Raw genomic sequence first — 20,329 nt, 5'->3', positions numbered from 1 at the left:
ATTGACTCCTCCGGCACCAAATAGCCAACATTGAAATTAGAAAAAAAAAATAAAACGAAAATAACAAAGAAAATACACGAAAAAAAAAGGAATGTCAATTTCATCGGCAACTCAAAGCCGCCGATTTGGGCGTTTATACGAGTCTCTCACTGTCTCTGTCTCTCTCTCATCATTTTCTCTCTCTACTTATACTTTTTCATTGAAGGTTTTACTTGCTCTTTGATAAATCTCCATTGACTTATACAAATTCCTTTTGCTTTCATTTTCCAGATTTACATTGATTTTTCGATCTGTTGTTCTCCAATTAATGTGATTCTGCTTCTGTATTCTTCAGAATCTAGTAATAGTACCACTTTATACCAACAATGTCGTGGCTTGTGAAGCACGTTGTTCATACTGGACGTCTTCAATCTTGTTCGGTATTGATTAATTTGTCAACTTCTTGAGATTTTGGATTTGAATTTGCTGTTTTTGAATGCTAATGTTATTTAATTTTATGCAGAGACTTCGAGCTTTACAACATGCTGCCAGAACTTATGCAACCTCTGGGAAAGAGGTCAGTTTTCTTTTTGTTGGCCGAAGACTTACTGCTGAATCATCTCCGCTACTAATGTTTAGAGTTACATGTTATTCAAATTTAATATTAATGTTTTTTAATCAAATGATACGGCCATGAAGAAGAATTGGGCTTAGATTCCCTGATTGTATTGATAGTTATGCAAAATCATCTTCATTGATGTTAATTTTAATAATGGAAAATTTAATTTTAAAAATCTCACCCTTTGCTCATTGTCTTTTAAAAATCCCACCTTTCAATTATTTTTAAAATATTTAACTTTTATACTGCGTTTTCTTCTAAAAATTCGACCTTTTGGTTCTTAATTTGTTTAATGCGAGGTCAGTACTTTAAAAGAAAACGCAATATAAAGGTCGGATTTTTAAAAAATAATTAAAAGGTGGGAATTTTAAAAAACAACGAGCAAAAGGTGGGATTTTTAAAATTAAATTTTCCTTTAATAATTAGTTTTTCATGATTGTTGCCAATTTTTAGTTTGCTAGGGTAGAAAATTCTTGGAGTATAATTCACTCAACTCTAATGAATTAAACGTCATAATTATGTTTGATGGGTTTATTTTAATGGTTGCAAAATGGAGTTCTAGATGTGGATGCTTATTAACCTTGTGCTCTAGCCTATGTGTTGGATTTGCTTTTGACAATATTTGCCAATCACTCTCATCTTATATTTCAATTTTAATCTATAAATTAAAATATAGTAAAATCGTCTCAATTTAAAAATTATCAATATTAACTTATTATAATTTTAAATTATTTAATTAGAAATTTTAAGACTTGAAAATGCATTGAGATGTGTGCCAAATGAAATGGGACACTTAGGTGGAATAGAGGGAGTAACTTTTTGCATATTTTCCTCACATCTTATGTTGCATATTTCAATTAAGAGTGGTATAATTGTTCTCATTCTTTTTTGTTTTCTTTTGACTGCCATTGGAGGAGTCAGGAGTTTAGTGTACTTAGAAATACTATGATTTCTTTCTTTTAATGTTATGGTTATGTACCCTATCTAATTTCATTTTTGATTTTCATGATGACACATTGTTGTGAATTTTGCAGATCACGGTTAGGGAGGCTCTAAATTCTGCACTAGATGAAGAAATGGCTGCAGATTCTAAAGTGTTTTTGATGGGTGAAGAGGTAGAATTAGAATACTTGTAAATTGTCTTACTTTCCTTTTATGTATTGAATGTTTTTCCAGTCATTTGCTGCTCAACTTTTGTATTTTTCACATCAACAGGTTGGTGAATATCAAGGAGCCTACAAGGTGAGGATTTTTCATTTCAATTTATACTATTTTTATGGCTTGTACCATAAAATTGTGGTGCTAAAGTTATTTTTTTGCTTTACCTTAGATCTCCAAAGGGCTTTTAGAGAAGTATGGCCCTGAAAGGGTTATTGATACTCCTATAACAGAGGTTTGTTTCTTGAGATGAGTAGAAGTTTTTCTTTCAATTAATGCTTTATCATCCTTTCTATTTGCTTGTTAAAATGATTTGATCAATTTGGATACGTTTGTTTGTTATCTAGGCTGGTTTTGCTGGTATTGGAGTTGGTGCAGCATACAAAGATCTTAGACCTATTGTAGAATTTATGACATTCAACTTTTCAATGCAGGTTAGCAATTTTCTTGTTAGAAGTTTTCTTTTCATTTTGTTGGTATATAGAGTGACCTTAATTTTCATTTAAAAGGTTGTTGCCAGTGACGGATCCAGAAAAAAAAGAAGTAATGTCAATAATAAGAAAATTACAATCACCATTGAATAAATTAAGGCAAATGCCTACGTCGTGTTTTCATATTTTGGAAGCGACGAATAATGTTATCATTTGACAAACTATGAAACAAATCACACTCATAAATGGTCCAACAAAAGACAGTGATGTACTGATGTGCAGCGCGGTAGCCGACAAGTGGAGTGGTGCTGCGGTGGACGCCGGTCGCCGGTCAGATGGTGCCGGTCAGATGACTATCATAGTCCCATAGAGCCGACAGAGGGTTTGGGTCTTGCTTCGACATTGGGCTTTTACTTTCTTTAGGAATTGGGGATAATTAATAGGGGTAATAAAAATAGAAAAAAAATATTCGTGAATGCTATTAATAAGTTTTGTACCTGGGTCTATGCTGTGAGAGATGAGAGTACTAACACTGATCTAACATATATTTCTTTATACTATTTGATTTTATTTTGGATTTAAATGATGTCAACTGATCTCGTTGACCTCTAAATCTGCTCATGGTTGTTGCACATTCTCCTAGTTTCTTTGATTTTGAATTTAATGTTTCTCGTTTATGCAAATTTGGATTTCCTTGTCACAATTTATAATTCTTGGCTAGCGAGATTAATGAGAGCACGATTTTTATAATTAGTATATGCTTGGGGAATGATTTTAACAATTATTCGTCTTTCTGCTTATAGAAAAATGTTCATGATGTGTGAACATCATACTAAGCATAGTTTTGAATGCTTCTCTTGAAAGATAATGGCTTTATTTGATTTTTGTTTTGAGCTACATGAAATCACATATAAAACCATGAAAACGAACTTTAAGCACCTACGGTGATAGGTTATGGCTAAATCTAACTAGGTTTATTGAATTAAAGAATTATTACAAATAGGTTATAATACCATTCCAAGGCAATGCAAGGCTTGAGGTACCATTCCAAGGCAATGCAAGGCTTGAGGTACTATATAAAATGTTCATGAAATCACGCGACAATGTTTTCATGGATTTGTGTGCCTATGTAAACTTGTGTTTACACTAGTTGTCCTTCACGTTTTATTCTCTTCATAATTGCTTTTGATAATTTGATTCTATAGATCAAATTTGAATATGAAAATCCTTGGGAAATTTCTTTAGTTTGCCTCACTTAATTATTTTGAATGTATTTTGCATGTAAGTAATCTTACATTCATTTTCGGCCACAAGTCAAATCCAATTTGATGCGAGGGTGTCCCTTTGTGAGTGACACAACGCACTTCCAATACCTTGGTGTAATGATTAGTATATCGTGTTTGTTGTGGCTGGAAGAGACACACCACTTTGCCCAATTAGGTGTAAAATGAGCAAGAGCTTCATCTCGAAGAAGTGTGCTAGGGTTGTAGGTCGTTGCTCTTAGTTGCGAGCCACATTCCTCGAATATGGTGTCGATGAGTAAAGGCTATTATTTTTAGGGTTTAAAGACCAACGATAAGAATTAGATCTATGCTAAATATGACATCTTAAAAAGCTGGAGAAGTATTTAGAGTTGATTAATGTTATGGAATAATGTTATTAACATTCTTTGTATGAATGAAACAAGTTGATTTAGAGAACCAATGACATTTTAGAAAAAACGCAAATATATCTAATTGTGGTTTGCAGGATAAGATAGAAACTTGAGCAAGAAACAACGTTGGAAGTGTGGTGCATGAGTGGTTAGGCAATGTTGTGTTAGAGATGAGTAGAATATGTGATGAATTTAAGGAGGTGAAAGTTGTATTTGGAAGAGAAGTATTGAATGTCATTAGTGCATATGCACCTCATGTAAGAGTGGAGGGAACACTCAAAGGACTTAGATGGTGTGATTCAAAGTATCTCTACATCAGTAAATTTGTATGTTGAAAGTGATCAGATTGGTCATGTTATACAATTTGGCTTTGAGAGTGTTCATGGAGGCTGAATACGAAACAAAGAATAAAGAAGATTGATTTTGGATTTTGCATAAGAATGATTTTTTAGCACCTAACACGTGGTATATAAAACATGAATACCATTTAGCGATTTATAAAAGCGGAGTGAATGTTATACAAATCATTTATTTATTGATTAGGTTAAATGATGGGGTCTAAGGTCATACCCCAACATAAAAGCATAATTTAGTGCTAGATATTTGTATGCAACCGAATCAGCACGAGAATAAAATTCAAGAACAAGTAAAAATCAAATGGTAGAATCTAAAAGAAAGAAATACAAAAAAGAAAAATTATTGTTAGAGTTATTAAAGAAGGTGATTAGACAAGCGAAAAGAATAAATGTTGAAAAAATAGAGAAAGAAATGGTCATATGATGGTGAACATGGACTTAATGTGGTGTAATGCTAAAAGTCACAATAAAGAAGAAATAATGTTATTTAACTTTAGAAAAGTGTAGGAATGAGGAAAATATTTTTAAGTACAAGAAAGTCAAAACAAAGATAAAACAAGCAATATGTAAGACAAAGTTAAAAGTGTACAAAAGTTATACGATATGTTGTAATCAAGGAAGGGAAGAAACTTTTAAATATATAAACAAAAAGAGACAAGCGCATTGAAATGATTGTAGTTAGGTGAAGTGTGCTAAGGACAAACACAGTTGTTGAGAGGGTGCAACATGAGTCATATTGATAGAATTAGTGGAAGTATGGAAGACAATAGAGAATTCATGAGACGAGCAAACAAAGTAGAGGGATAAGAACTTTTAAAGTAGATGATACAAAAGAAAAATGTGGGTCCTGATGGTATTTGCATTTATATTAAGGCTTGACATTGTTAAGGGAAACAAAAATTGAAATGGTTTGGTAGCCTCTTTAACAAGATATGTAGAGTGACAAAGATGCCAAAAGACTTGATGATAAGCACTATAATATCTATCTATACAAACAAAGGGGATGCTTGGGAATTAAGTTTAAGTGACACACCATGAAAAAAACGACGGTGCTTAAAATCATTTTAACTATAGAGAAATCTAGGTTTTGTGTCACACCATGAATTTATGTACCATTTGTATCAGTGGACAAAACTAGAGATAAGCTCAATGTGGAGACAAACGTTAAATTCAAACAAGCTTCTACGAAGTCGAAGTAAGACATAGTATACAAAATATCCTTTTGGCACGATCATAGTAAAGGTGCTGTAAAGTTAAATTTGAGTAATTCCTTCCAAGTAGGTGTTTTAAGTATCTTTACTTAATTTTCTACAAACAGATATTGATCAAGTTGTTAATCATAAGATTTAGCGGTGTGGCTCTAATAGAGGTATAACCGGGAAATTGTGTGATCAAGTAATGCCACTAAAGCTAATAGGAAAATTCTATGAGACTTCTCATTGGACTAACGATCTAACATTGATATGAGTTAGAATGTTAGAAAATAAGGGTGATTGGATGCTTTTGTTAAGATTGATGAGTGGATATGTCAAAAAGAGTAGAGTTTGAAGCGAAGACATAAGAAAGTGTTTTGGTGTCGTTTGGAGGAGAAGTGAGACAATATATGTTTGTTTGGTTATATGCAAAGAAGATTGATAAATACACCAATTAGAAGAGTGAAATGTTGGATGTTAGAAGAGCTTAAATCAGAATGAGGTAGGCTGAATATGACATGATAATAGGAGTGAAGATTAAAGAACGATAGGAATATTGGGATTTTGTAAGACTATATATTTAGAGGAAAATATATGTAGATGTTCATTGGAATTGATTTGGTTAGCTGTTGACAAGTAAGTGGTATTATTATTTGTATTAGAAGGCCAAATAGTCTATCTTAGCTATGATTTCCCACATTGACTTATTACAATTTCCACATAGATTTATTTTGGTTCGTATAGCTAATTAAAGGCTTTGTTATAGTTGTTTTTCTTGAAATAAGTCGGTATTTGGGAATCAATATCTAGACGAGTCAAAGCCATAGTGCAAAAATAAGGTAGCATCGTATCGGCTTTGTTTTAAAGATTTTTCGAAAATAACGTATTGATATTTCCTGCGTTGTAATGGTGTAAAAAATCGTGTTTTGGGTTGTATCAAGGAATACCTCTTGCCTTTGATTGATACTTAGGCATTACAATAACTGCATCATTCCCATTCCCTTACGGCGGCCACACGCATTTTTGCACTATGGTCAAAGTAGAAGATAAATAATAATCGAGAAGTGTGATCAACCTTTCACTTGTTGTAAACTTTTTTTTTCTCTCACATAATTATGTTGTGGATGCAGTGGCGCAAATATGAGTTGAGCATTAAGACCTATTTCGCATATTTTTTTCTATTTTGCTCATAATGGCATCACCTTTTCTGCAGAAAACCCTTCCTTTACAATGACTTTTCTGTTGTGTATCTTTGGCATCTTAATGTTCTTTCTTGGATGCATTTTGGTGTGATGATGGCAAAATCTATTGTAAAGTAGAACAGAAAAAGTTACTCTCTTATGTGGTGTTGCTCGTGTGATTTATGTTCAAGTGTCTATCGTACCTATTGCAGGCCATTGATCACATCATAAATTCTGCTGCAAAATCAAACTACATGTCTGCTGGGCAGATATCTGTACCTATTGTTTTTAGAGGTCCAAATGGGGCTGCTGCTGGAGTTGGTGCTCAACATTCCCAGGTCTAATTCGTGCCTCTATCTTTCTCTAATGTATGCCTCAACATCAGACATATTGTGCATTGTAGTCTCCAGATAATTGACTTCTACTCAGACTTAATAACCGGATATTTGCAATTGGGATAGATGGTGGGATGAGGGTGGTTTGGGGGCTTGGGATAGGTGTTTTTGATGTTTGACATATAAATGGAATGAAATTAATTGCGTTATCATTTTTCAAGATAATTTCTAAACTACTATTAAAGATGTCTGATTTATTTGTCCCACATAGAAGTATCTTTTAGTTGATTTTTTTATACTCAGTGTTTTGGAATGTTGAAACAAATGATGATACCAAAAGAAATGGAAAGTATAATAGTAGCTTTCTAGTCCAATAAATCTTGAACCCATGTGAATTGTTACACAATTGCATCACGATAATACTAACAACTTTCGTACATCCTCATTATTTGAAGGGATTTGTATGAAAAACACTTCTACCGTTGGACTTACTCATTTTGCTTCATTATTGAAATTTGAATTAAAGGTGACCAAAGGTTGTAATTGTGTTGTATTTTCTCACACTTTAGATGGGGGCTTCTAGGAGGTTAGATGTCAAATTTAATTTAGGTTAGAAGTCAAATTTTTCTATAATTAAATGAAAAAAAAAATAGCTGACTAGTAAAAATTTGTAGTAGTCAAAGAACTCTCGAACAATAAGTGATTCATGTCGCACTTAGACCACTACTAATTTTCCCCGTTGGTTAAGAATGATTTTATTCACCACGAAAAAGACAAGACAATAGTAATTTAAAAGACTCTTAAAATTGTAACTTAGATTCTGGAAACCGCCTTCTTGTAAAGGTGAAAACCTCCACCCACTTCAATTTGTTTACAACTAAGTGAAATGCAAAACTCTTGTTGTGTCTTCATATTTAAAATTTTCTAAAACAATCTCTCTAAATATAGCCACAATGCCATTTCAAGATTTTAAAAAATGCATATTACTCTTAGCAATCGGAGACTACAATTTCAGCAAATTAAATGAGTTATTTGCCTTGTTTGGTGGGGAAAATATAGAGGATACATCAAAATTTTAGATGAATGGACCGAATTTAGACGTTTTATTAGTCAAATGCACTCTTGAAGATATTTGCTAAAGATAAATCCTCTCATTTCAAATATATGCCAAGTGAGAGTATTTTGAGATGGATGATTGTATTATAAAAGTTGAATAGGCACTTGTGAAACCTACTACTTCCTCCTATTCAACCTAATGATCTCATTTCATTTTACACAAATTCTAATAAGACCACTTGTGTACGAGGGAGAATGGAATTCTAATTGAAATTAATGGGGGGTGATTTAGCCAAATAAGGTCAAAAAAATGGAACATTAGGGTGACTTAGCCAAATAAGGTGATAGGATAATTAGGCTTGATGGGAGGGAGTACGGTGTAATGTTCAAACAACTAATCACTTTTTTTCATGTCCTTATAGGTCATTTTACTTATCCAAACAAATAAAGAGAAAGAATGAGTTTATGGATGAAATCAGAAGAGAGAATATAAGACCACACGAAAACAATAATTTAACAAGCACAAAGGTCTTTTAATGAGTTCTATTCATATGTGGGGGTGATAACCAAATTGCGTGGTCTTTTTTCTTTAGACATCATCCTTTTGAAAGAGACCTTGAAACGATTGTTGACATGTAATCCATTCTTCAAAATTTTGCCCTTTTCGAGAATTCGGACTCATGGTCTTGGAGTCCTGACATTTCTAAAGGCTTCTCTTGTGCGTCTTTTTACTCATGCCTGGTATAATTTCCCTCATCTATTTATTAGTTTTTGCGGCTAAATTAATTTGGAAATCTAAAGCGCCTTGTAGATAAGAACAAAAACAGCCTGGAAATTTACTGACATTTTAAATTACCACCTTTGTCCAAGCTGCCAACCTTTAAACATTTTTAGAAATAATTTCAGTGTACAAATGACGGGCCGAAAGTGATTTTTGTGAGAAAATAAAACATGAGTAACTTTCTTCAAAATACTATTCTATTTTTGTGAATATTTTAATCATTTATGCAAGGTTTGACAATCTTGTTATGGGATTTTTATATTCAAGTGGTCATATCTAAGAAATTATCCCTTTTTGTTTCGATTTCTTTTTCTATATTGCACTTTTTTTCTACATCAAGTTCTATCAATTTCTTGTTTAAACTAGTGGAATTGGGATGTTGATTGCTCTGTGGATCAACTTAAATCCTCCATTTAATGGTTCCTGCTGTTTGTCTTTGCAGTGTTTCGCAGCTTGGTATGGTTCATGTCCTGGTTTAAAGGTACTCTCTCCGTATTCAGCAGAAGACGCACGAGGCTTGCTTAAAGCTGCCATCAGGGATCCAGACCCTGTCGTGTTTTTGGAAAATGAGTTGCTGTAAGTGACTAGTTATACTTATGTCAAGTTTTTGTAAGTGTAAACTGTCAGTTTATTCTCTGTCTTACTTATGAAATTTTGATGTGCATGTTTCTGCAGATATGGGGAATCTTTTCCTGTTTCAGAAGAAGTTCTTGACCCCAATTTCACCCTTCCGATTGGGAAAGCAAAGGTATTGCAGATTACGCTTTCTATAGCTTTCTCAATGTTATTTTTCATTATTGAACATTGATTTTAAATTTGTACAAATGCTTTATTGTCGTGGCCATGAAATACAGATAGAACGACCAGGAAAGGATGTCACTATCACTGCTTTCTCTAAGATGGTGGGCTATGCTCTCAAGGTATGTTTGTCATAAAATATTTTCCCTTCAGTGTCATACTTTCTTTCACATCTTTAAATAAAAATTTTATTCATTTTTTTGTGAGTCACATTCATGATCTTGCAATTTTTTCCCCACAGGCAGCTGAAGTTTTGGCTGAAGAAGGAATTAGTGCTGAGGTATCAATTTGGTTTTCTTACTTGGTACAATCGTTTGCTTTCCAGTGTGTACTGTTTATTTTTTGGGACTTTAAATGATGCCTTAATTTGCTCAGGTAATAAACCTTCGCTCAATCCGTCCCCTTGACAGAGGGACAATCAATGAATCTGTCCGTAAAACAAATAGGCTAGTAACTGTCGAGGAGGGTTTTCCACAGCATGGAGTTGGTGCAGAAATATGGTATTCATCACTTTGAATATCTTGGTTTATTTTGGCCTCTTTAGTTTCCTTGAGTAATGCATGATTGGAATTGGTCAACTTCTGTTTTTGATGTTAATGCGGTATTGTGTCTTTAGTTATTTAGGTTTGCTGCCTGCAAGTCCAATTTTTTTGTGTTAAATGTATACCTGTTATGTTTTCAATGTACAATAAGCTATTAAGCTTTTAGCTGATTTAGCTACTAGTTCTCATGTCAACTATAATTTTCCCTTCAAGTTTGGGTTGGATCTTGAATTGTAGCAATTGTTGAAGTTTGATCAATTGTTTTCATTTGAGTCTTATATTGCTGCAAATGTATTGCTCAACCATTCTATTTCTGCCCCTGCAGTGCATCAGTGGTTGAAGATAGCTTTGGTTACCTTGATGCACCAGTCGAGAGGATAGCTGGTGCAGACATTCCCATGCCTTACGCCGCAAATTTTGAAAAGATGGCTGTACCGCAGGTCCAAATTATATCATCTTTGTTGCTCATAATAATTCATCATTCATGCTTAGAAACTAAGAACTGTCAGTCTTCTCTGTCTTTCATGATTGCTTGATCAATTTCTACTGTCTTTTTTGGTTCTACTGAAAAATTTAAATATCTAAAACATTAAAATGTTAATGTAGAAATAGAATTTTAGTTTTTCAAATTGAAGTGCATATATTGTAAAAGCAGATTATATGTGAAAATTATGTTGCTTATCGACCTTATTTCCTACTGTATTGCAGATTGAGGATATCGTTCGAGCTGCCAAACGAGCATGCTTCAGATCTGCTAAGTAGTGCATTTTCAGTAGCTATCAAAATTTTCAAATTTCCTACACTGATATTGATGTAATCTATTATTCATGAATTGATGCCGCTGGATTTGGGCGTGGCTGCTTTGAGTTAATTGTTGAGGGGTGAGCAGCTGCCTTTTTGTCTCCGAAATAAATTTTGATAAACATTCATACGTCAGAAATTCCAAATGGGACTGACAACAGGGATGATGTTAGCTATACTTTACTAAATGGTTGATTGAATGTGAATTCTGATTTTTCTCGGTTCAAGTAAATTTTGAAAATGATGGCACATGTGCCAAGTTTCCGATCAATTTTTAGAGTACTTCTAACTGATTGTATTTGGATTCCTGATTAGTTTTACTACTTAAACTATCGGTTGCCAAATCCTCCTATAGCTTTGATTGTTGATTGAGTATATAACCCTTATCGTATCATGGGGTTTGAACCATTAACGTCTAAGGGAGCGTTATAGAGTATACATAACATATTGGCCTTCAAGAACTGTTTAAGGTTAATTTAGAATAATTTGCAAATTACATTCTTAAAGTTTTAAGACTTTTGTGAATTACACCATGTTTATTTTTTTAAATTGCGGCCTGTCTATTTTTTTGCGAATTACAGCCATTAAAATATCAAAGTTTGTAACATTCAAGTTAAGTCATAGAATTCTAACCACTTAGCCTTAAATTCCAACCATTAAAAGGGTCAGAATTTTGGTCTAAACACTATAGACTTTGATACTTTGGTGGTTGTAATTTACAAAAAATAAACATTATGATTGTAATTCGTAAAAGTTCTAAACTTTAAGACTTAACATTGATAATTCTTCATGTAAAGAACTTTTACATTAAATAATCGCTCGAATCTTAATCATACGTCCAAATTTTGATAGTTGGTAGTAAAAGAATTTTTTCAGTAAGGAAAAAGGACCACTCTTTGATAATTTGTAATAAGTTTCCATATCAATGTTGAATGCAATGGCATCCAGAAACCGATCATTTGAGACTACTTAATTTTAAAGCCAACTTGTGTAGAAAATTTCCGCAATATCACTTTTTATTGTAGATTTTCAGCGTTTGGTATTTGATTTGTGCTTGATTCTTGTCTGTATGCAACAGCTGAAACATGATATCCGGACTCCTGACTGGAAATAAGGAACAATATTACCAGTCAAATATTAAAGCCACTAATCTTGAAAGATATAATGAATAAGAGAAGAAATCCACTAATCTTAGCTGCAATCTACTGATCACATTTGACTAAAATAAAGTCAAAAGTCAAAACCTCATATGTAATTAAATCCTTAAGAAGCACCAGAAACATCAAAAAAATAAACAAATTTAATAGTGTATAACATATTTCAAGATCAAGCTACAACATTCACCTTAAAGTTATAGTTGATTTTTGATATAATATCGAAGAATAAAGTTTAAGTTGACAGTTATATCCTAAAATATGTTATATACTTTATCAGGTAAAATCAGAACAAGATAAAATAGCATCCCGAAAGGGTAAAAGAGTGATTGGATTAAGATATAATCTAGCATTTTGCTACACATGTTTATGTTTGAAAGAGAAAAACAAATATTGCATTGCATTGGCATCATTTTGGTTCTTCATTCATGAACATAAAGAAACATAGAGCACTAGCTATGGGCCACTGTACAACTAATTTGGTATAATAGTATACAAAAACTTCCTCCAAAACTCAAAACCCCCTATAATTTTGTGGACGAGGGGCAAGTTCAACCACTCTCTTACTTTCGGCTGCTCGAAACCCGTGTCATTGATCCTTTACCCTTGAACATAAGATCCATAGACATCCCAATGGCTGAAGGTTTCCAAGCATGGAAGAATTTCCATGAAGAGGCCAATTCTGGCTCTTTATGGATTCTTTTCTTCCTAGAGGTCCCTTCAGCAGGCGTTACGCTTCTGGACTTCGATAAGGTTGGCTTGAAATGTGCAGTATCGAATGAATGCTCGGCTGCCCCAAACGATAGTGGACCGTTATTTGTGGTATCTCCTGGGACCCCTACAGCTCCGTCTTGATGGGGTGGCGGAAACTTTTCGCTTTTGCTCTTGGCATTTGCTTGAGTCACAAATCTCATCCTCTGTTAAAAATATATACATGTATAAGAAAATAATCATTTACTGCAACCTATAACGAATCGTTCATCTATAAGGTGTATGATCTAGGATGTTAAAGGAGGGACAGGGTCTTGGGCAAATCAATAATAGTTAGGTGACTAACACTTGCTCCCTCTGTCCCATCAAATTTGTCCCGTAAGCAAATTTGATGGTGAAACCAAAAAAGTGGATAAATTGGTATTTTATGGGAAAGCAAGACAACATGTGTGAATCAGATGAGAGTACAAGTTAAAAGTGTGGATGGAAATCAATGAAAGAGCGTGAGTTATGGCCAAAAATAAAAGTGAAGCAATTTTGATAGAACGAATTATAAAAAAGTGGGGCAAATTTCGTGAGACAAATAAAGTAAGTAAAACGAATGTGTCCTTACAAAAGATAGCTAATTTGTTCTTGCTATGAAATATAAGTTGGTGTTTTAATACCCTACTAAATATATCTTGCTTCTTAGCTGTTAATGCTTTTAATGTTTTTATACCCTACTAGCTATATGCCTAAAGCTAGCTGTTTAGGTGCCAATGCTTTTTATTGTACTACAATAAATAAGCATGCGTTGTTAGTTGTTTTAGAATAGACAATAAAGTGAATCGAAAATCAGATTTAGAACATTGATGTTAAGAAAACTAAAAGAAGGCATCCCAATAATTGATCCAAAAGCAAGCCATTTGCTTCACTAACCAAACCAGTGTCATATGATTCGCTAATTGTCTCGCAAATCGCAAATAGAAAAAGCGAAATATGCTTGGTTTTAGGTCATTTTAAACCATTTGAGCGAATTGCGAATTCAAAAGGCGAACGAACTAGCGAATTATGTTTCAATAAACCAAACATATTGACAGAAACTAAAGATGACAGAACAAGTAGGTAAATAAAGATATGTTAACATACATCCAAATTCGTTTGTAGCTCTGCATTGGCCTCTGGAGCAGGAATTGCACGACCAGCTCGGTCACGCATTCTAACTCTCCTAACACCATCGGCAGCACTAGCTTTTCCGCTAGAACCCCTTTGCCTATTGAACAATTTCGCAATTCAACAGTTAGCACTTGAAAAGAAAGCGGCTGATTCGGGTGAAGTATGATTACACGAATGTAACAAAAGTGACAGAAACGGACCTTCTTGCTGCTTCATCCCGTAGCTTTACATCCAATTCTTTGCTGGGAGGATATTTCGGCAATGTGGATGGCTCACAAGCATAAGGTTCGGAGGAAAAGAACTGCATACGCAGGCAAACAAATAAATATAGGTAAGCTTATAAGTTAAGCTACACCTTCTTTGGATGCAAGTTACTTGGTTCAGTGATGTGAAAACTTTTACCACAATACGCAGTCGATGATACGGATCCTTAGCAAATTGATTAAGGATTATGGAAGAACAATTTCATTTTCCCATTTCCCATTGCCATTTTTCAAAATAATAGATAAATTGAAGCTCATAACATGCAGTGTCTATAAAAATACTCACTTCACTATTTAAGGCGTCAGTAGCAGTGCCTCGTCCTTCAGGATCGATTGAAAGAAGTGCATCAACAAGTGGGAGGGAAGAAGCTGGAAAATCTTTAAAGGTCTCTAAAACACAACGCTTGTATGGCTGTTGTGGCTTAAAAAGTGTTGCATTTGGCAGCTTATATTTTTTCCAGTACTCTTCGGATGGAGAGCCACACAACTTGAATATCTTGTGCAGTTGCTCTACCTGGCCACACAGTTGATAAGGTCAATTATCAGTCTATAACATAAATTGAAAGAAAAAAAAAAAGAAACGCTTGCAATCAAAAAGATCGAAATTCTCTCAAAAATATGAACATCTGATCAATGGCAATGTAAGACAATGCATATAATGCTCCAATGATCAACAAAATACTTCATCAAAGAAAAAATATTATGCAGCAGGAATGAAAGTTATGGAATGCCAAATGAACCCTCAAATTTTATAGATATGTAACACCTCAGTCCGTCCTGGCATAATTGGCTTCCCAGCTAGTAGCTCGGCCAGAATACAACCAGCACTCCAAAGATCAACACCAGCACCATAACTTGTGGCGCCAAGAAGCAGCTCTGGAGGACGATACCACAAGGTGACAACTCTACTGGTCATAGGCTTCTTTTGCGTGGGATCATAAAATGTAGCTAATCCAAAATCAGCTATTTTAAGAGTTCCTTCATTATCAATTAAGAGATTAGAACCCTTGATGTCACGGTGCAGAACACCATTGTTGTGGCAGTGCTCTAGCCCAGAGAAGAGCTGCTTCATGAAACACTTCACCTGAGTCACATTCAGTAAATAACTAATCAGTCAACTCTTCGTCTTAAACGAGCAACTACTAGTATATGGAAAAGAACACCAAACAAGTACTTTCAACAAAAAGTAATGAATAAGGGATCAACAAACTTCACTGTGAACTATATTCATGTACAATAAAGGTCATGCAAGCACTTTTAGCCTAAACCGATTATCCAGCCTCCTTGGTTAATAGCCACCTCTAGTCTCAATAGCCCTCCATAACTGCTTTTTTATCTTAAATAGTGAGTCCCATTAGTTAGACCCTCTTACAACAACATTTACATCACTCCAATGACACTACAATGAATCCTGCCTAGGTGGTCTAAAAGGTGTCAAATGTATGCAACCTTACAATTGTAATAAAAACGAGAATATTCCAGTTATTCCTTGAATACAAACATCATTTGGTAGTTCACAAATATGATACGTGTACATGGTTTAATGAGCCTGTCTAACGAATCTCAAACAGCACGCTCTCTTTCCTTCAGCCGTCCTAATTCAGGCTTTTCATCGTAATTACTATTTACTCTTGTTATTGAAAGGGACTAATAACTTTTCATCATATCACAAACATCAAACAGGCACAAATGCAGCATTTTTAAACCACTCCATCTCATGCTACTCAAATCATAACTACCCCTTTCTCACTATGAAAAGGTAGCACAAATTCTCATTTTAAGGAGGTTTCACCGTGAGGTGTTCTAAAATGGGCTAAATAATACAACTAAAATAACTAAATCATCAATTTTTTATACATCAAATATTCACCTATATATAATTATTTAATATTCAAAACGTCATTTTAAATGTTAAAATTGACATTTTAGATATTAAAACACTATTTTTTTTGAATTTGGACTCCTTGTATGTTAACACGGTCTAATACAAGATTTGCTCAAAAGGTTGAGCCTATAGTGGGGGCTAACACTGCCCTCCTTGCTTATGGTCCAATTATTTTGACCTGTCCCCAGCAGCAATATAGATAGCAGCTCTATATGTGCAAAATAACAATAATAATAAAGTTTACACCTTGTAATTATCACAATTGTTTATAAATGCACATTTTACCTTCCACCAGCAACAGAAACACAAATTAAGTCCTTAAATTTATCCCAAATTTTCAAAAGCTCCCAGAATAATTTGTTTCAACTTTTTAATGTTGATTTATTAAGCATAAACACTAGAATGTGAAGAAAACAACAATTTTCATTTTCATTGAATTTAAATTACAAATATTCAATATCCTCAACAAAATTTAATTTTACTTTTCGGTTTTCTATTGTTATTGTTATTATTATTATTGTTGGATAAGGAGCCACAAGGCCCACGAGTAGGTACACTCTTAGTTAATGTTGTTTAGTTCTTGTATAATTATTTTCTTGCCAGTCCCGGTCCACCTTCCTAGCATCTCAGTTCAGAAAAGCTCATATCATGAGTTAGGACCTCCGACTCTAGAAGGCACCAATGACTGCAGTACTGACTTACTGTTTGATCAATGGTGAATCCTGTCTCCTGCGGTGACATGTTCTTTTCAGTAAACTGAAGGACGTTTATCCTCCATTCTAGTGTTAGTAAGGTACTAAATAAGGGTTAAAATGTTTTGTTATGTAAGGATATCTAAACTTCTCTGTAAGGATACTGAAAGACGTCTATCAACCAAGTCATCCTAAACTCCTCTAAGAACCCACAAGAAATACTCTGTCCAAAGACCTGATTTTAGAACTAAATGCAACGTCTTGTTCATCATGCAAAAAAGGATAAGAACCACGCACCCAGGATGTGCCTTTAGATATACGGAGCAAGTAACCCAAGTGATCTATGATGTCCCGATCATTGGGTAAGCAATAGTTAAACCCAAATAATATATTCCGTCTTAAATGTCACACCAGCATAACGAAATAATCCCAAACCAATGGGTTTCAGCTGAAGTTGCTAGCTTGTTTATGTTATCCATGCGATAGATGACAGTAAATAGCTTATGGCCAAATTGTGTTGCATCTAACTATAGTTTCTCTAATCTCTATTGGTTCAGATATGGTTAGCAATACATGGTTAGCAGGAAGTACATTACATGAGCAAAATGTCACCTGGAATCCAAACCCCACCTAATGCACAGCACATGCTATGTTGTTATATTTAAAAAATTCAAATACATGCATCACAGATCCAAGAAGAGATGACAAGCTTAAGTGAAACTAGTAACGAAAAACCAACACAAGGGTGACAAATGAGTACTGTATGAAGCTCAAGAATTCGAAACTTTTGAAAAATGAATCTTAAATGTTAAATGGGCTCTTCATTCAGAGTTGCTCCCGAGGGTAGTTTTAAGGTGCAACCGCATAGGGCCCAGCTCATAAAGGGGTCCAAATTGAGCTAATCCTTATAATTCAATTAGTATTTGCATAAGTAGCATCTAGCATGGATCAAACTTACAACATTAGGTTTCTCAGTTAAGCGCATGACAAAGGGCCCTTTTTATTTTTCGCCTGGGGCCCAAAAATTATCGGGAACGACACTGTCTTAATTTTACCTCATTCACCCATATCGGATCCTTAAGACTAGCATTTCACTTTGAATCCGAAACAACCCATCAAGCAAAATTCTCATGTAAAACAGACGAATCTGTCACATGAACACATATGCATATCCGATACAAGCCCCCAAGTGCAAGTGTGCAACAAAATATCTAATAAACTACAGTAATTTCCACTCCAAGCGCAGGGCGCTACGGGGAAACTCACGCATCTGATCTAGTGAGACAGTCACATTTAGCAGACAAGCACTCAGCTGCTTGCATTTTCTTTTAGCAGAAAAGGAGACAGGATAACACTTGCTTTCCTAAGAAACAAGAAGACAAACCTATTTATAATTTTATATCCACACAAATCTGTAGTTCAATAAAAAAACAACTACAAAACTTAAGGCCCCTCATTGCTGAAGATTCTCCATTTATTTACTGCCAAAACAGCTATCAAGAAGGAACCCAAGAAACTAAAAGACAACCACAACTAATCCAAAGAAAAAAAACTAATCACCCAGGTCCTCAATTAACAAAACTACAGTATAAAAATACAATAAATTCATTAAAAAAAGGAAAGAAATACCTGAGGCTCGGTGAACTTATTACCAGCACCAAGTGAAGCAGAAAGCCCAGAAAGATCATGCTCCATGTAATCAAAAACAAGGTATAAACTTGATGACATTCTTGAAGTAACTAAACCTTGAAGTTTAATTACATTTGGATGATCAAGTTTGCTTAATACTAATATCTCTCTTGCCATAAACTTTACACTTTCTGGCTCTAAATTATCAAATCTAACCTTCTTTAATGCCACTATTTTTCCTGTCACCAAATCTCTTGCTTTATATACATTGCTATATGTTCCTTGCCCAATCTGCAATCCAACCCAAAAGAAAATTTTAAAATATAATCATCAAATCATACAACTTCAATTTTAAATAGGTAACACTAATACTACTTACACACTAATAAAGGGGTGTTTGGTTTTGAAAAAATTAATTTCCCCAAAATTAATTTTCGTATTTTCCATTGTTTTGCCATTATTTTCCTCCAAAATTAAAAGGAAATCAATTTTCTCCATTCTTCAATCCAGCATTTCCAATGGGATATGCTATTTCAGAAAATCCCCATTTTTTGTTTTAGTTCAACACAGATTTGATATCGAACATTTTCCCCCAAATGTGAAAGAAAATAAATTTCCTCCGCTTTTCCATCAAACTAAACCAAACAAAAAAAAAAAATCATTTAATTTTTCATTGGATTTTTTAGTCAAACCAGACACACCCTAAACTAGAAAAAGGTACTTTTTCAAAATTACGAAAAAGGTACTTTTAAAAACATTGAAAGTTAATCAATCAAGTTCAAAAAAAAGAAAGAACCTTATCAAGTTTTTGGAAAGTACTAGCACGACGAGGAGAGAACTGATTGATGACATCACCAACAACGTCAGCAAGCCAAGTAGGCCAACCATGGTGTGTAGTAGGTCCACCACCATAAGGGTCGATAACTTGTCGACGAAGCTCAGTGGTAGATACATTAGATGAGTGACGTGGAAGTTTATGATTGGGTGAAACAGATTCCCTTCTTAAAGAGAGAGAAGAAGCACGACGGCGACGAGGATGATTATCCGGCGCCGATGGAGGAATACCGGCTTTTCGCCGGCTATAGACACAGCCCATTCAAAAACGACGCCGTCTCATCGGAAAGTGGAATAAATAGTGAAGACTGAAGAAGAAGAACAAGAAGAAGAGAGATATGGTGGTTGAGAGTAGTTTAGCTGGAGTTTGGATAGCAGTTAATGAAGGAGCTTATTATTATTTTTTTTTTTTTTTTTGTATAGAAGAAATAATAATATATTTATTTATTTATTTATTTGTATAATTTAGAGAGGAGACAAAAATAATAAATAGGTTTGTACTAATTGTAAGAGTAGGCTGAGCTGATATTTCTTCTTGTTCTGAAGGAGTTTAGAAAATAGGAAGAAAGAATCTAAGAGAAGTGGGAAAAGGAAGCCCGGGAAGATGGAAAAAGTCTATCTTCATTTCTACTATTTCACAAGAATTGTCTTTCTACGATTCGTACTGTATACATAGGCTAAATAGTCTAATTAAAAAATGATTTTTAGTAGTTTTTTTATTTTGAACAAATATAAATTTTTGTGTAAGATAATTTCATCATGAGAAGCATTTTTTTTTCTCCGTTCCGAAATAGTCGCTATATTATGGTTATAGACGCTATTCATTGTTTAAGCTTTTTTTATATATTGCGACTAACGTATAAAATAAGTATAGTCAAGTGGGATCATATTTGAATCATCTAATCGCATACTTTCATAACATTAATTTTTTATAATTTTTTAATGTGTATAGTTCAATAAATAAATGATTAAAATAACACATTAAATTATTAAAAAGTCAAATGTAGCAAGTATATTGGAACGGATGAAGTAAGTTTTAAATAGCTCAATAGTACAAAAAAAGTCCAAATGAACTTTTTATTTCGAAGTCGATTGCCGAAATACGGTCTCTTACAAGAGTAG

The 20,329-nt window shown here is 34.0% G+C and overlaps 2 protein-coding genes across 2 annotated transcripts; one reads left to right on the top strand and one right to left on the bottom strand.

Moving 5' to 3' along the window:
• Positions 1–11,155, top strand: LOC130798784 (pyruvate dehydrogenase E1 component subunit beta-1, mitochondrial-like). Its single transcript, XM_057661879.1, has 15 exons — positions 1–205; positions 335–419; positions 503–556; positions 1,633–1,713; positions 1,814–1,840; positions 1,929–1,991; positions 2,104–2,190; positions 6,784–6,909; positions 9,186–9,319; positions 9,419–9,491; positions 9,598–9,663; positions 9,783–9,821; positions 9,917–10,041; positions 10,409–10,523; positions 10,792–11,155. The coding sequence occupies exons 2-15, from the start codon at positions 366–368 to the stop codon at positions 10,843–10,845; spliced, it is 1,098 nt and encodes a 365-aa protein (XP_057517862.1). The 5' UTR covers positions 1–205; positions 335–365; the 3' UTR covers positions 10,846–11,155.
• Positions 11,156–12,340: 1,185 nt separating this feature from the next.
• On the bottom strand, positions 12,341–19,907 carry LOC130798782 (probable serine/threonine-protein kinase At1g54610). Its single transcript, XM_057661878.1, has 7 exons — positions 19,170–19,907; positions 18,374–18,664; positions 14,934–15,251; positions 14,454–14,681; positions 14,105–14,205; positions 13,878–14,001; positions 12,341–12,955 (listed from the first exon to the last, which is right to left on the bottom strand). Exons 1-7 carry the CDS (start codon positions 19,467–19,469, stop codon positions 12,602–12,604), a joined length of 1,716 nt encoding a protein of 571 aa, XP_057517861.1. The 5' UTR covers positions 19,470–19,907; the 3' UTR covers positions 12,341–12,601.
• Between the last annotated feature and the right edge of the window lie 422 nt (positions 19,908–20,329).

This window comes from Amaranthus tricolor, chromosome 13 (genome assembly GCF_026212465.1).
Source record: "Amaranthus tricolor cultivar Red isolate AtriRed21 chromosome 13, ASM2621246v1, whole genome shotgun sequence".
Taxonomy (NCBI): Eukaryota; Viridiplantae; Streptophyta; class Magnoliopsida; order Caryophyllales; family Amaranthaceae; genus Amaranthus; species Amaranthus tricolor.
The sequence above is the reverse complement of the archived record's forward strand: the minus strand, read 5'-3'. Positions and strand labels throughout refer to the sequence as shown.